A 14,664-nucleotide genomic window follows, 5' to 3' on the forward strand; every position below is an offset into this window, starting at 1 on the left:
AAAACAAACAAAACCTTGCCCGAAATATTTCCATCGTCAACGTGCAGCTGAAGGCTCCACTCGCACTTCGGAGTTTGGGACTGCGTGTCATCCCACAGGAAACGGCTGCTCCCCTTGGCGGAGATAGGGGGAGCGAGCCAAACCCCTTTTGTCCGCCCGCCTCAACTTTCGTTTTTTACGCGGCGGCGGTACGCGACCTCGCAGGGAAAGGAGCTCAGCCTGATTTACACCGCCAAAAAGCCGCCCCCCCGGCCAGAAAGAGACGGAGGGGTCGCGCCGGGGGGTCCCCCTGCCCCAAAACCCTCCCGCTTTGCCCCTTCCCATTCCTCCTCCGCTCCCCTCCGTACCCCCTACACGGCCAGCCCCTCCGCGGGCAGGGCGCGCCCGGCACCGCCGCGGCCCCAGGGGGCGGGCAGGGAGAGGGGATCGGCCCCGGACCGACCCCAGTCCCAGCCCCGGGTGTAGTGGGGCGGGATCCTTCCCCTCCCCGCCCGCCGCCGGGGTGTCCCGGCCTCCCCTTGAAGCTGGAGGGGACCTCACGGGTGCCTGCGCGGCACGGGGGGGTAGCCGCCCCCCGGAGTCCCTAGGGAATGTATAGGGGGGTCTCGGACCCCGGGAAGGAGCCGGGGCCGTGGGAAGCCACTTGTGTCCCGCTCGGCAGCCGCTCCTACTCGCCGCGAAAGCTCCCCGCAAAAATTTGGGGGAAAACTTGCCCCTGTTAGCCCAAAACAGACGGGGAGCGGCCGCCCCGCCGCCGGCGGGCCGAGGAGAGGGAAGGCTTCTCCGGGACGAGCTGTCACCTGCAGATTTTCTGCTAGGAGCCCCGAGCCGGTCCTAGCCTTGTTTATACTAATGGGCAGAAAAATGATTCCCGCATCGGCTTCCTTCTAGGAAGCGGCAAGGGGATCGCCCGCAGAAACGCCAAGAGCGAGGGAGGCGAGCGCAAAGTCAGAAATTCTTCGCTTTATGCAAGAAAGTTGGTCGCCTTAATGCGGTGAACAAATGTTGTAAGATATTCCTTGCATTATGACCTCTCCTTAGCAACACATACGTCTGTGACAGTCACTTTACGAATTAATAATTGGGCAGCAGCTTAAAGATTCCTTAAAGACAAGCGACGAAAAGCTTGGGTGTATTTTTTTCTTTATATATATATACATACATGTATATATATATATATATATATATATATAATTTAGGGTTTTCTTAGAGTGAAGCTCGGTAAATGCTGGAAAGCAGAAGAGTTTGCCACGCGGGCTTATTTGCAAATAAAGGTTCCGGTTACTACCACTTAAGGTACCGAAGGAGAAATTTGCTAATTACGCATCACGCGCATGAAACCCAAGGTGTCAGATGAGCAGCATGCCAGCACGTTTGCAGTCGCTAGCATCCCTCCCGTGAGCGCATTTACTAAACGCAGCTTGCTAGCAGAGCCCGCTGTAACAATGAGCCGTCCAGGTTTGAAATTAATAGGTGCTCCTGGTGCCACCACGTCTCCAACAGCAGCCGCAACTCAGCCTTCGCCACACGTCGGAGCGCTACGCGGAGCACGGGAACGAAGCTAGGAGCTGGCGGAGGAGATTTACCCTTCGGATCTGCTACTTGGTTTCTGGAGGGAGCGTGAAAAAGACCTGACAGCCCCGTTTAGCGATCGATTCTCCCCTCCAGAAGGTAGGAAGACAAAAAGCAAGGCGAGACAAAATGCACAAACGCCTGAAACCTCCAGATCGCTTCGACCCCGCCAGAAGGTCCGCCGAAAACGCCCCCAAATCGCGAACTTTGGCGGCACACTTTTATTCCGAAGGGCACTACACTGCCGTGCATCTGCCGCCTTGCTCCCCGGCCGCTTCGGGAGAGCCAAAACTTCCCGCTGGCAGTCACGGACCGCTCTCGGGAGGCGAGGAGGGCGGCTCTAAATGAACTTACGGGCGGGCTCCGACCGGGACCGGGAGGCCCTGGCTCTCCGGCCACCCCCCGGGGCGCAGCCACCCGCACCTGCGGGCGCGACGCCGCCGTCGGGGGACCCGCTGGGAACGGAGCCGCGCAGGGTCCTTTGGAAACGTCCCTGCCCTTGGGGTTACACCCGGAGAAGAGCGGTGTCCCTCGATTTCCCGGCGATTTTCTGCCGGGAACCGGCTACCTTTGTATATGTGCGTGTGCGTATACATATCTATCTCCTAGAGAGGGATTAATTAGCCGGGTTTGAGCTGAAAGAGGCTGCAGTGACGAGCCCAGTGGCGATTGGCCGCCCGCCTGCCTGGCCCTGCCTTTATAATTTCCACACGAGTGCATCTGGGCTCTTATACAAACCAACAGCCAGCTTCTTCTGACATATACACACACACACACGCGGCACTTTTTCCACCATCTGATTAACCGCCCTGCACACACACAGTGATTACTACGGGAAAACATAAATAAATACGAAGAGGTTTTATTATTTTGACTACTGGAAGCCTCGCTGTGTCTCAGTGCAACTTTTGTTTTTATTGCTGCCGGAGAAGGTGCAGCTCTCGATGCTTGCCTCTCACTCACGGACCCTTTAAAAAAAGGGGGAGGAAAAATATCGCCCCCTCCAGTCCCCCGCCCGCCCCCCCCCGCCACACACACTTCGAGACGGCTGATCTAAAAAAGCAGGAAGAGAGCATCTGAGGAGCAGCAGCCACAGCGCATTTTGAAAAACATTTGTTACGTTTCAGAGTGCAGCAGCCTGTTTCTCCTCTGAAGTTGGCTCCAGCCTTAGCAGCCGCATTGGATCCCACAGCCTACTGCGAGACTCCGGTGTACAATCCGGATCTCTGCCCCAACATGATCGCGGCCCAGGCCAAGCTGGTGTACCATCTGAATAAATACTACAACGAGAAATGCCAAGCCAGGAAAGCTGCCATCGCCAAGACGATCCGCGAAGTCTGCAAAGTGGTGTCGGACGTGCTGAAGGAGGTGGAGGTGCAGGAGCCTCGCTTCATCAGCTCCCTGAATGAGATGGACAATCGCTACGAGGGCTTGGAAGTCATCTCCCCCACGGAGTTCGAAGTCGTGCTCTATCTGAACCAGATGGGGGTCTTCAACTTCGTGGACGACGGCTCCTTGCCGGGCTGCGCTGTGTTAAAGTTGAGCGACGGGCGCAAGAGGAGCATGTCCCTCTGGGTGGAGTTCATCACGGCGTCTGGCTACCTCTCCGCTCGCAAAATCCGCTCCAGATTTCAGACTCTGGTGGCTCAAGCCGTGGATAAGTGCAGTTACAGAGACGTGGTAAAGATGGTGGCAGACACCAGCGAGGTGAAGCTGCGGATCAGGGATAGGTACGTGGTGCAGATCACGCCGGCGTTCAAGTGCACGGGGATCTGGCCGCGGAGCGCTGCCCACTGGCCGCTTCCCCACATCCCCTGGCCGGGACCCAACCGGGTGGCGGAGGTCAAGGCCGAAGGGTTCAACCTCTTGTCCAAGGAGTGCCACTCGCTGGCCGGCAAGCAGAGCTCGGCCGAGAGCGATGCCTGGGTGCTGCAGTTCGCCGAAGCCGAGAACAGACTGCAGATGGGCGGCTGCAGGAAGAAATGCCTCTCCATCCTCAAAACCTTGCGGGACCGCCACCTGGAGCTGCCGGGCCAGCCCCTGAATAATTATCACATGAAGACTCTGGTTTCATATGAATGCGAAAAGCACCCCCGAGAGTCGGACTGGGACGAGTCGTGCTTGGGCGATCGGCTCAACGGGATTTTACTGCAGCTCATCTCCTGCCTCCAGTGCAGGCGGTGCCCGCATTACTTCTTGCCCAATTTAGACCTCTTTCAGGGCAAACCTCACTCAGCCCTGGAAAACGCGGCCAAACAGACGTGGCGACTGGCTAGGGAGATACTGACCAACCCGAAAAGTTTGGAGAAACTTTAGGGGGTAACTGTAGAGCGGGCCTGTCCGACAAAGCGTCTGAGATCCTGATGAAGTTTAAGCTTCCTGTTCGAAAAGTCAGATGTTTCCACTTGACAGTGCAACTCATATTCTCTTTTAAAAAGGAATATAGCTTAGGCTCTTCACCGAGAAACGCAAATAAAAACAGCAAGTATCATGCCTCTTATCTGCACCACAGTTTTGCAGTTTCCCGCGGGGGGGAAAAAAATAGAAAAGAAAAAAAAAAAAAAAAAAAAAAGGGGGAAAAAAAAAGCGTCTTACCCGGAAAGCAAAATTGGCTGTAATTTAACTTGATTGTGACCACTCTGCCTAGGAATGGTACCAACGGATTATAACAAACCCCGTATTTTTCTGTAATCCCTCTGTGAGTAAAAGCTATTTGGATATGCCACCTGAACAAACCCCAATGTACCTTTTAATTTGTATCAAATATTGTGATCTCACATTGTCTTTGAAATTGTGGATGTTGGTGTTTTGTGATTTGGTGAACAGAAGTTAAATTGCCATTTTGGATACTTCAAGGACATTTTCTGCTAAAGAGAAGATACCATTTAAAAAGGTAGATTTTATCATGGTACTTTTGTTAATTGTCTTTTGAAGTGTCTGAACTTAACAAGTTTACATTTTTTCGTTTCATATATATTGCTTGTTCTATTTCTAACATTCCATAAATATACTTGAAATGTTATTTAAATATATTCAAAAGAAATTTGGATTCTGCTTATATAATAACGCTTGAATATTGGAATTATATATTTGAAAATGCACTTGAAATACACTGGATAATTACCTTTTGTGATTTAGATTTTAATTTCTGTTGCTGATTTATTTAATTACAAGCTAATAAATGAAGTAAAATGCCAATGGGTAAGCGTTTCAATACAGAATCAAGTTTTCTACTTGAACGATCAGAGATCAGCTGTGTTCTGTGCATTTTGACTTTCTGGTGATAGTTGCTAAAATCCTGGAAAACTTAAGGGCAGCAGCCTCCTGATTTTGCGTTTTGGCTAGTTTTGGAGGACGAGGAAATATCGGCGGTTTAAACACACTAGAATTTAGCTCCAGCTGACCGTCAGCAAACCGTCAGGCACCGATGTAGTTATTCACTCAGTAACACTGTTCCAGCCGCCCAAAACCAAATTATTTCCTAAAGGTTTCCTCTGCGGAGCCGATGCGTTTCTGCCCGGGGTCGAACAATGCTGAGGAAGCGCCGCCCGCCCCCGAAGCAGGCAGGGCACGGAGCGAGCAGCAAGCCTGGTAAATCCAGCGGCTCGGCTCAAGGAGGGACGCAGGAGGTAAAATGTCTAGGTGAAAGGGTCAAGCCAGCACCAATAAAGAGAACAACGTTATTGCTTCTGCCCCACGAGTCCGCTATGAATGTGATAAGATTGCTCACAGAAATGGAGCCCCTGCGTTCGCAGGGCATCCAGAGGGAAAAAACATATGGGTTCCTCCAAACTGCGAGCGGTCAGGAATTGCCTCTTCCTACTCCTAAAGTCTGCGTTTCTTTAAAGCTGCTCTGAGACCAAAACGCAAAATCACAGCGAGCATTCTGCCGAGTACCCTAACAGTCAACAAGTGCTGAAAGAGGCCGAGCGCCTGTGTAACACCCATTGGCAGCTATTTGCAGCGGGTACCCTTTAAAGAACCCGTTATTCCCAGCGATTAGGGAAGAATCTTTTTTTTTTTTTTTTTTTTTTCCCCCCAGCACTGTGAAAAAAGTCCCGAGTTTCAGACATTATTCACCAAACAGAAATCACCTTACTACAAACCATACTTATGTCCAGACAAGTTCGCTAGCATTTTTTTATTGGAAATGACTTACGATATTTCTGGAGAAAGAAAAAGAAAAACAAAACCCAAAAACAAAACCAAAGGGTTTTTGTCAAAGCTCTCCCCTATTCTCTCTCCAGAGAAGCTTCTAACATTTTCCAGCTCGATAATGAGAAACAAAGCAACAACCGTAAGAGGGAACAGAGGTGCAGGAGAGGGGAGCAGCCGGTCACAGCCGTCCCTTGCCCGTGCCCCCTCCTGCCCCCGGCTCGGCTGCAGCCCGGCGGGAGCCACGCGAAGGTTTCCGCGGCTGGGCTGGGGAGGGGGCGCGGCGGGGGTGGAGGGGGGCACTGGGGAATTGGGAGTAGTAAGTGACTCGAGAAAAAAAACAAAACACAGCTTTCCCAGGAATCAAGTCTTGGGTACATGCCCATCCCCCTCCTCCCCCCCCCCCTTTTTTTTTTACTCCAGAAAATAAGCAGTAGCTTGCATTTCAGCGGGGAGCGTGTTTACTAAAATGCACCGTATTTTCTGACATGGTACCTAACATTCTTGAAATGAGGAGATTCTCTGATAGCCTCAGAAGGGGTAGAGCCCTTCGCTGTGTCTTAGGAAGGCTGCAGTCTGGGACTGCTCTTACCTCCAGGGATTTCAGAGCAATTGGCTTAGCTACTAAATCTGCCCACGTTCATACAAAGGCACTGAGCGAAGGCTGTTGAAAAACGCGCACGCCGCCGTAATAGAGGATTTACCATCATTAATACCCGGCGCAATTTTTTTTTTTTTTTTTTTTTTTTTTTTTTACTAAAACGCAGCGAGAGCCGGCAGCAGGGCGCCCACTCCGGAGGGAGGGGACGACCCCGGCCCACGCATGTCCGCGACCGGGGCCACCACCGCCCCCCGCAGCACTCACCTTGGGGTCGATCTTCTTGAAGGCCGGGTCGTCCTCGTCCACCTCGAAGTAGATCTCCGTGGTAGTGATGGAGAGAGTGCCCTTGGCCACCACCACGGGGGCGACGAGCTGTGCCGGCGTGCTGAGCACCACGGGGCCTGCAAGACAAGGGCAGCGCCGTCAGGTTGGGGGCCCCCGGCCGGCCCATCCCCGGTGGCCCGTCCCCTTCCCTCCGCCAGGCGATGCCCCCTCGTAAACCCCGCTTTGGAAACCGCCGCCGTTGCCCCTTTCCTGCCCGCGGCCAGCGTGCTTTGAACTTCGCGGTCAGGCCAGGGAAAAAAAAAAAAAAAAAAAAAAAAAGGAAGAAAAAAAAAAAAATAAGAGTTAGTGAGCTGCGGGGCGCGAGATAAATCAGTGAGCAGCGGCACGCAGAGGGGTCAGAGGGAGCGGGGGCTGCCTCCTCCGAGTAGGTCCCCCCTGTCTCTGTGCCCTTTTACTCCTCGTTAACACCCCCGCTGTTTATGGGCGACAGCAGCGGCCGTGTCGGAGCCGGGGGGGGGCGGCACAGCCGGGCAGGCGGCGGGCGACCGAGCAGCGCTGGCCCCTCGCCCCCTCCGGGCCGAGCCCACGAAGGGTTCTCGGGAGCCCGGCGGCCACCGCACGCAGGGGACGGCTGCCCTCGTTAAGGGTATTTATGGGCAGAGAGTTTTGAGTTCAATTTGCTGCCGCTTGAGCCTTTCGAAAGGAGGGTAACGACGTTTCGCCCAAGGACGCTCCTTAACGAGGCGCTCGCACGGGCACTGGGAAGATGGATGAGGGGAACCTAATGCAGAAGGCAGCCTTCTCCATTCGCATTGTTAGGGTTTAGCTCAAGGAAGAACTTCTACTTTAATGCCAAAGACAGCAGAGGATCACTTTTTCGCCATCTTATCTTCGAGACGAACACAGCCTGATGCTAAAGCTGCCAGCGTCTGTGTTTAGGACGCTCGCTCTAATTAAAAGAGAAGATTAAACATAAAACACTCTTCCAGGTTAAACCGCTGAATGGCGTAGGGTAATCTGTGTACCCACGGCCAAACACACGCATCCACATGCTACGCGCCCCAGCACTGAGAAACTCAGCGCAGCATCCGAGCGCCGCACCTCCTGGGAACCGGCAAAGGCATCACCTCGCGAGGGACAGAAAGCTTGCGCTGGGTTCCTGCACTTCAAAAGAAGCTCACTACGGAAGACCTCAAGAGGATGGCAGCGAGAACCCGCGTGTGCCTGCGGCTGGGGTCCCCAGGTACCAGCACCCCCCGGCTGGCAGGCACGGATGCGACCTTTCCTCCTCCTCCTCCCCCGGCACCGCACAGGCACTTTGCTACCAGTTCTTGCAGGCGACACTTCAAATTACTCACTTAGCCCAAATTAGTCCTGTATCAGTGCATCTAACTGTCATGTTGTTAATGTTTTACTTTACTGTAACACCCAATTTGAGGCTGTATTGCACAATGTTTTGTCATTTTTTTTCGCTGCAAAATAAATAAAGAGGAAGGCACGGATTAGTGTGTGTACAAGGGGAAGCTAAAACGCAGTTTCAGTGACAGCTTTCAGCAGCCCAGCGTGGCAGGCTGCATAATATTGATACAAACTCTATTTTCTTTCATTTTATTGTTTTCCATCTCCTAATAAACCACGGTAGCCTCTTGACCCTAGTCAGCTGATCTGAATCACATGCGCCGGGGCTGCTTTGCCGCTCTCCCCGTCTAGCCTCCATCTTCTCTCCCTCCCTTCGCCGTGAGAAACCAGCCCAGCCGAGCCGAGCCGAGCCGGGAAAACCCGGGCTGCTGGCTGCGAAGAAGGGCAGGGCGATCGATCCGAAACGCCGCTTTTAAAGGCTCATCAATCTTAATCTAGGTTGCTCGAGTAATTACGCCCGATTCCCTTGTACGATTACAAGTGGATTTGGGTTTCAATTCCCCAGGCCCCCTTTTCTTTGTGTTTACAGAAGGGGGGGGGGGGGGGGGGGGGAGGTAGAGGCCTCGCAGACCGCCACCGCCCGCCCGCAAGCAGCGCTCGTCCTCCTCCGTGGAGGCCCAGCCTCGCCCCGCACCCGTCTGCAGCCTCCACCCGGGCATCGAGGAGGCTTCCGAGGGTGCGTCCTGGAGGAAGGCCATCAATTTGATCCAATTAGCTCTTCCCCTCGGTGCTGCGTGGGTAAAATAAAAAGGAAGGCACCGCTATTCGATGGTCAAAAGGCTGGGCCCTGTAGTCTGACATCCAGGGGAGGACAATACGAGCACCCGGCACAGAGGAGAGGGGGAATTCGCTCTTTTGCCTGTTACTGCATGAAGGGGGAAAGCTGGGGTGTCTGGTTCCCCCTCCTCCTCCCGAGAGAAGGCTCTCTGCTCCCAGGCCGCTCCTTTGGCATCCGCCCTGCGCTCCGCTCAAATGCTCCCCCCAGATTTGTTGCGGTGTAAACACGTCGGAGGTATTAGGACGCGGCGAGGAATAAGGGTTATCGTACTTTCCAGATAAGAAAACGTTTGCTTGTGCCTGGGTTTCCTCTTTTCGGGTGTAAAAAAAAAAAAAAAAAAAAAAAAAAAGGAGGAGGGGGAGAGAAAGCCTTTTTTAAACGGTCAAATTATGGGATTCGGGGGGAGGGGAGAGTTCAAATTAAATTAAAAAAGTCTTTGCAGGTACACATATATATATATTCTCCTGGAAACACAACACGAACAAAATATTCGGTATTAGCAGCGTGTCATTTTTACACTTGTCCTTTGGAAATCTCCAATTACAACTTCCAATTCCATAGCATGTTTAAGGAGCAGCGAGTCTTTTTGTTGTAGCCTTCAGGGAGCAAACCAGCCACTGAGAGAATACGAAATTAATCCACTACAGCTATAGAGACGGAGGATTATGTTTTAATCCCCTTTGGGATAGTCTCTGGATTTTAAGGATCCGATATTAAAATGTTTACATAGAGCGTAATCAAAATACTGCAGCTTTTCCATATGGCACCGAGCTACGGGGGGAAGCTTCGGCTCCCTTCCCAAAACCCAATTGCTAATCTAATTGAAACAAAAGCCGGGCACACCTGAGCCGAGAGCCCGGGGCCGGGCTCGTTCCCACGCGGGGCTGGAAGGAGACGAGCCCCGGGCACCGGCGCGGCGCCGTCTCCGCCGCCGAGCCGCGGCCGTGCGGGGGCACCGGGGACTCGACCTAGCACTGCGGAGGGCAGCAGGAGGGATGCGGGGCGGTGGGGGCTCGGCCGGGGCCGTGCCGAACCGAGCCAAGCCGGGCTGGGCTGGGTCGGGCACGGCAGGCAGCCCCGGCCAGGGAAGGAGCCGCCGGCACCGCTGGGGACGCTTCGGCGCCGGAAAAAAAAAAAAAAAAAAAAAGCGAAGGCGCGGCTTGTCCCCGTTCACCAGGAGGTTTGGGGGTTGTGGGAAGGACGCTTGGCTAAAGGGCTCGTCAGCTGTTTGGACTCCGACCAGGAGCATCTCTTTCTAGGAACTGCTTCGTTGCCTCTTCCCAATCGCTCCGGAACGGTCCGGGCAGCGGAGCGGCAGCGACCTGACAATGAAGTTGTGGCCTTGAAAGCAGAGCAGAAGTCACTCCGGATCCACGCGTCCTGTGATCTGCTCAAGTGTAGGATTTTCCACCCTGTCTGATCCCTGTGGTCGGCACATGTGATTTACATTTCTAAAATAAACGCTACTGCACGTATACATTTAAAAATAATATTTCCCTTCCGAAAGTAAATGACTGTGGGATTAGCAGGTCCCAGTGAATAAAAGCAGAATGTAACCTCTCCTCCCCTCCGTTATTTTTTGTTAAACGGAGACCTCAGTTCTTGAGTTTAACTGTTGCATTTTGCATTTCTGTTCTTGTATTTTTGAAGTTGGCACAGAAAGTCAACGCAAGTGAAAAGTTACATCAGGTGAGAGTTTGATACCTACTAAAACGACAGCAACACAATTCCACCTCTAAAAGAAAGCCCCCAAAGAGTCATATTATGAATTGTTAATTCAAACATTTTCGTTTTCATGAACTGTCATTTTTACCTATAAGAGCTAGAGACATGTTGCACTTAAGAGACTGAGAATTACACCGGAGATATATTTGCTAAGATGGTGGGGCATAATTATTCCTAAACAGGAAAAAATATATGCTCTTATATGCAGATTTATGAAATCAAACATTTTTACCTGCCACAGACTTCATTAGTCTTGTCTAACTTTAAAAATAATATTTTGGTGATTATTAACAGATGAAAAAATACTAGGTGCGCTAAATACCTTGAAAGTATTTCCAACCATCTAGACCAGTTACATTTTACAATCTACTGATGATTATTCTGACAAAAAGTGGTGAATATTACCATAACTAATTTTGAGATGACTCTGTTTTGAAAGAAAAACATATCAATTTCTTTGCCATAAAGCATTTAAAATGGAAAATATAAAACAGACTAGTTAAAACTAATTAGTAGGTAAAATAGTTTGCATAAACTACAATTGATACATTCATAAGTAAACAAAAATTTAAATATCAAGAATAATTATTACAATCACTCACATTGTGCCTGAAATATGACAACTGAAATTCCCTCAGCGTGTCAACTCTAAAGCCAAGTGTATTTGGCAGTAGCCTGCTTTTAAAATGACTACAAATCCCTATACTTGAAACAATTTACATGTAACACAAAAGGTTCATGCACATAAAGAACTTCAGGCTTATGTTCATACATTACATAGTATACAAGCAGAAACAGGTATAGGCACTATAAGGCTTTGGGAAAAGCTCTGTAGTCAGAAAAGCAAAAAATATTTCAACAAATTAATATTATTAATATAATGCATGCACTGCTACATAAATAATCAATAAACAACTTAAGATTCCTAAACAATTCACAGAATCCAGCCTCTTTTTTTCCTATTGTCATCAAAAATCTGATACAATGCACCCTTTAAAAAGACTTCTGCAGTAAATATATTGAACTTACATGACTGTCCCCAATTTGTTCTCCACTATAGCAGATACAGGGAGTAACTCCTTCATTCAAGCCAAGGCTTTTATAAGAATGCATTTATACATCTCCCTTTACATATCACTTTTAACGGTTTCAATAAAGAGAACAATTTGCACAACTTTTTTGATTGCAAAAAACAGAATCTAAGTCTAAATGTGACTGTTATAGTCTTGTTTTTCTCCTCCTGCATTGAATAACAACCCCAGTTCCTTTCCTGTTTTCAGAGTTCCCCAAGCTTACTTTGTTGCCTTTTTACTTTTCCACAATCATATGTTTCACATTGTGAGGGAGGGATTGATTTTTATTGTTTGTTTGAATGTCATTGCCAGTGTGCATAGGCCCTGATATCCAAATTTTTCCCCACTTTTCCCCCCCCTTTCCTCCATAAAGCATGTAACACTACTACTACTAACATCAAAGATCAACTTCAATCGTCTTCTTCAACAACAATAGCTAAACAATTACAACAACTCAGTTCTCTTAAGTGGTGCCATAACAGCAAACAAATGTGTTTGATTAAAAAGAAAATGTAAATTAATTTTTATGTAATACAACTGTGAATAAAACAGTAAGAAGCTATTGAAATATACAGTTTTGATGAGATTGTCCATATATTTAAAGATAGTGTTGCTTAAGAAAGAGAGAAGTAATTTTCTCTCAAGCATATAGACACTTTCTATTAAATTAAGTTACATATGTATCTCCATAGGTAAATTATTATTTGAATTCCATGCCTTCCTGCTTACACAACAAGAAAAATAAAAAAATGGTAATTCTTCCTGAGGAAAGTATGTTTCACTATTCCTCTTTATATAGTTCAAAATGTGATAGAAATCAACCACTTAACTGAATGGTTACAGTAGTTGCAGAGACGAACTCAATATTGTACCAAAGTTCATCTTTCTAGGTGTCTTCTCACTTAAGGTCCAATGCAAGAATTGCCTGTGTGTCTAAGAGCCTAAAGAAACTTAGGAAATCAAATTTTGCCTCCCTATGCAGGTAAAAGCTCGCTTGTTTTATGGCATCCATGAAAATCTCATAACTGTGCTAAAACTCAGAGTAGCTTACATGGGGTTAGTGTTGTTCCAGGATGTGTTCAAGTGCCAGCCTGCCAGATGATCAAGTATTAATAATAATCATGACTTCTCTTAATGATTTTACAGCTGGTCAGAAACTTGAACGTTTGAGATATGGACCTTACTACTGCATTGCATACTTCTGCCACTTCAAAATTAGATTCATACAGTGTTCTCTGCCTGAAGCTATACCTTGGAAGCACTGAGTAATTTAAGCTATTTTAGAAACTAAGATCTTGATTGTTTAGCAGTGCATCCAGATGTGAGTAAACTACACTAATGCAATATGACCTGTGACAGCTTCCTCATTTTCAGGTAAAACTTAAAGTACTTTTTTTCAGCCTAGAAAGCCTTGAGTTGTGCTGAACATGCCCATATAGATGACAGTTTTTCTCTGTGAGAGAGCCACTGTAGCTGACTATTTAATCAAAAAGTAACAGAAAAAAACCACACACCTCAGAAAAGTATATTTAATATTAGAAGAAGAAACATGAAAGCAGAGATAGCATCCTACTATCGCAATATACCACTGAAACAGGAACTCACTGTAATAAGTCAGGAACATGAAGGATCAAATCCCAGTCCCGAGTCTGAGTGAACCAGACTTGACAGGTATCTTATACAGTCCAGCCCATGTACCCTGCCATGCCAATAGAACTCAATTGATTAGAAATGAAATGAAAGATGTGAGCCCTCAGCTCTCATTTCTTCCAGTCTCCATTCTCAAAAAGCTCTTCCGGATAAACTGAAAGACTTGTATTTCTTCAGACTTTAGTAGTGAAGGGAAGTATTACATTCAGATAGCTTTTGATATGTTGAAGTTCACTTATTTTGTTAGCTATTCAAATATGTGTGGGAAAAAAAAAAAAAAAACAAAACCAAAAACAAAAACAAAAGACTGTTGAATTAGCATCTAACTTGCTAGGTATATTTGGAAGAATCATCTAAGATGAAATAGCTCTGACTTCATGATTTTCAGAAAACACAAGTATATCTAAACAACACCAGAACTAGTAAAGAACGTTTTCAAGTGCAACTGTGTCTACTGGTTGATTGTATGTTTTGCTTTCCTACAGTTTGGTAATTTCTAAAGACTCTCCTGCAAAGATTCTCTGGTACCTAATAAAAGGTACCAGCCTTTTCTTAACAGCCTGATTTCACTGCAGATGATGATGACGATGATGATGATTTCTGAAATCCCCACTCCTGCATACAAATTTTGCTCAAAATGGCTGCCAGGTTCAGAAGTTACAAAGACAGGCTGACAAAGTATGGTCACATAAATACTGTTTCTTCAGAAAGCCACACTAAAAGGACTCGTGAACAGGCTACCTGAGTGGGCTGTTCAAATGCACTGGATAGGGTTGTCTCTTGTACAATTTTTTAGCACAAGCACAATATCTGCTTGACTGCTATTCTAGCTTGGTTCTGTAACACTAGTGCCAAAAACAAAATGGAAAATTCCCTGTCCATAGGTCAAAACTTTTAGTTTAACATAGGTACCATTAATGCCATTCTGGATACATTCCTAACACTAGCCTGTGTAAGCTGGTCCCTGTCGGGTCCTAGGAAGGTTTTGGAGAACAGGGATTTTCATGTAGAAATCAATTACATAGTGAAGATGAAACAAGATGCATAACAGTGGACTCTGTCTCCTTATGTCTAGGCCTGTATTTCTGCAGTTTCTCTCTTACACATCAGGTATATTAGCCTTCTATAAATACAGAACAACAGAGCTTGAATTAATTTTAAAGATTGTAAAGCAAGAAAGTCAGCTGCCATTTAAAAGTCAAGGATGCTGAGGCTTAGAATGGGTAATAGTAAGGTACAAAGGAAAGAGCTCTTCAAATGTGTCCTGAGGAGCATTATCATCTGTGACTGACAAGCACCTTATAAAATATTAAGCTATTTTGGATAGTAATGTGGAAAAAATGATTAGAATAAACACTGAGATGTCTAAAAATAGGATGTTTTAGAAACCGTGGGGCATTTTTTTA

At 47.9% G+C, this 14,664-nt stretch overlaps 2 protein-coding genes across 3 annotated transcripts in view; one reads left to right on the forward strand and one right to left on the reverse strand.

The window, feature by feature from the left end:
- NBEA (neurobeachin) overlaps positions 1-14,664 on the reverse strand; it is a 514,417-nt gene that overhangs the window by 148,411 nt on the left and 351,342 nt on the right. For both annotated transcript variants that reach the window (XM_032190243.1, XM_032190252.1), the window contains exon 41: positions 6,593-6,729. In XM_032190243.1, coding sequence (XP_032046134.1) covers positions 6,593-6,729 — 137 coding nt within the window. The remainder of the gene's footprint in view (positions 1-6,592; positions 6,730-14,664) is intronic.
- Positions 2,649-4,097, forward strand: MAB21L1 (mab-21 like 1). The gene has a single exon (XM_032190231.1). The coding sequence runs from the start codon at positions 2,809-2,811 to the stop codon at positions 3,886-3,888; it is 1,080 nt and encodes a 359-aa protein (XP_032046122.1). The 5' UTR covers positions 2,649-2,808; the 3' UTR covers positions 3,889-4,097.

The sequence above is a fragment of the Aythya fuligula genome, chromosome 1 (assembly GCF_009819795.1).
Source record: "Aythya fuligula isolate bAytFul2 chromosome 1, bAytFul2.pri, whole genome shotgun sequence".
NCBI lineage: Eukaryota > Metazoa > Chordata > Aves > Anseriformes > Anatidae > Aythya > Aythya fuligula.

What these genes read in the sequence shown, in the direction of transcription:
- MAB21L1 (XM_032190231.1), top strand. Translation starts at nt 2,809, where the DNA reads ATGATCGCGGCCCAGGCCAAGCTGGTGTACCATCTGAATAAATACTAC.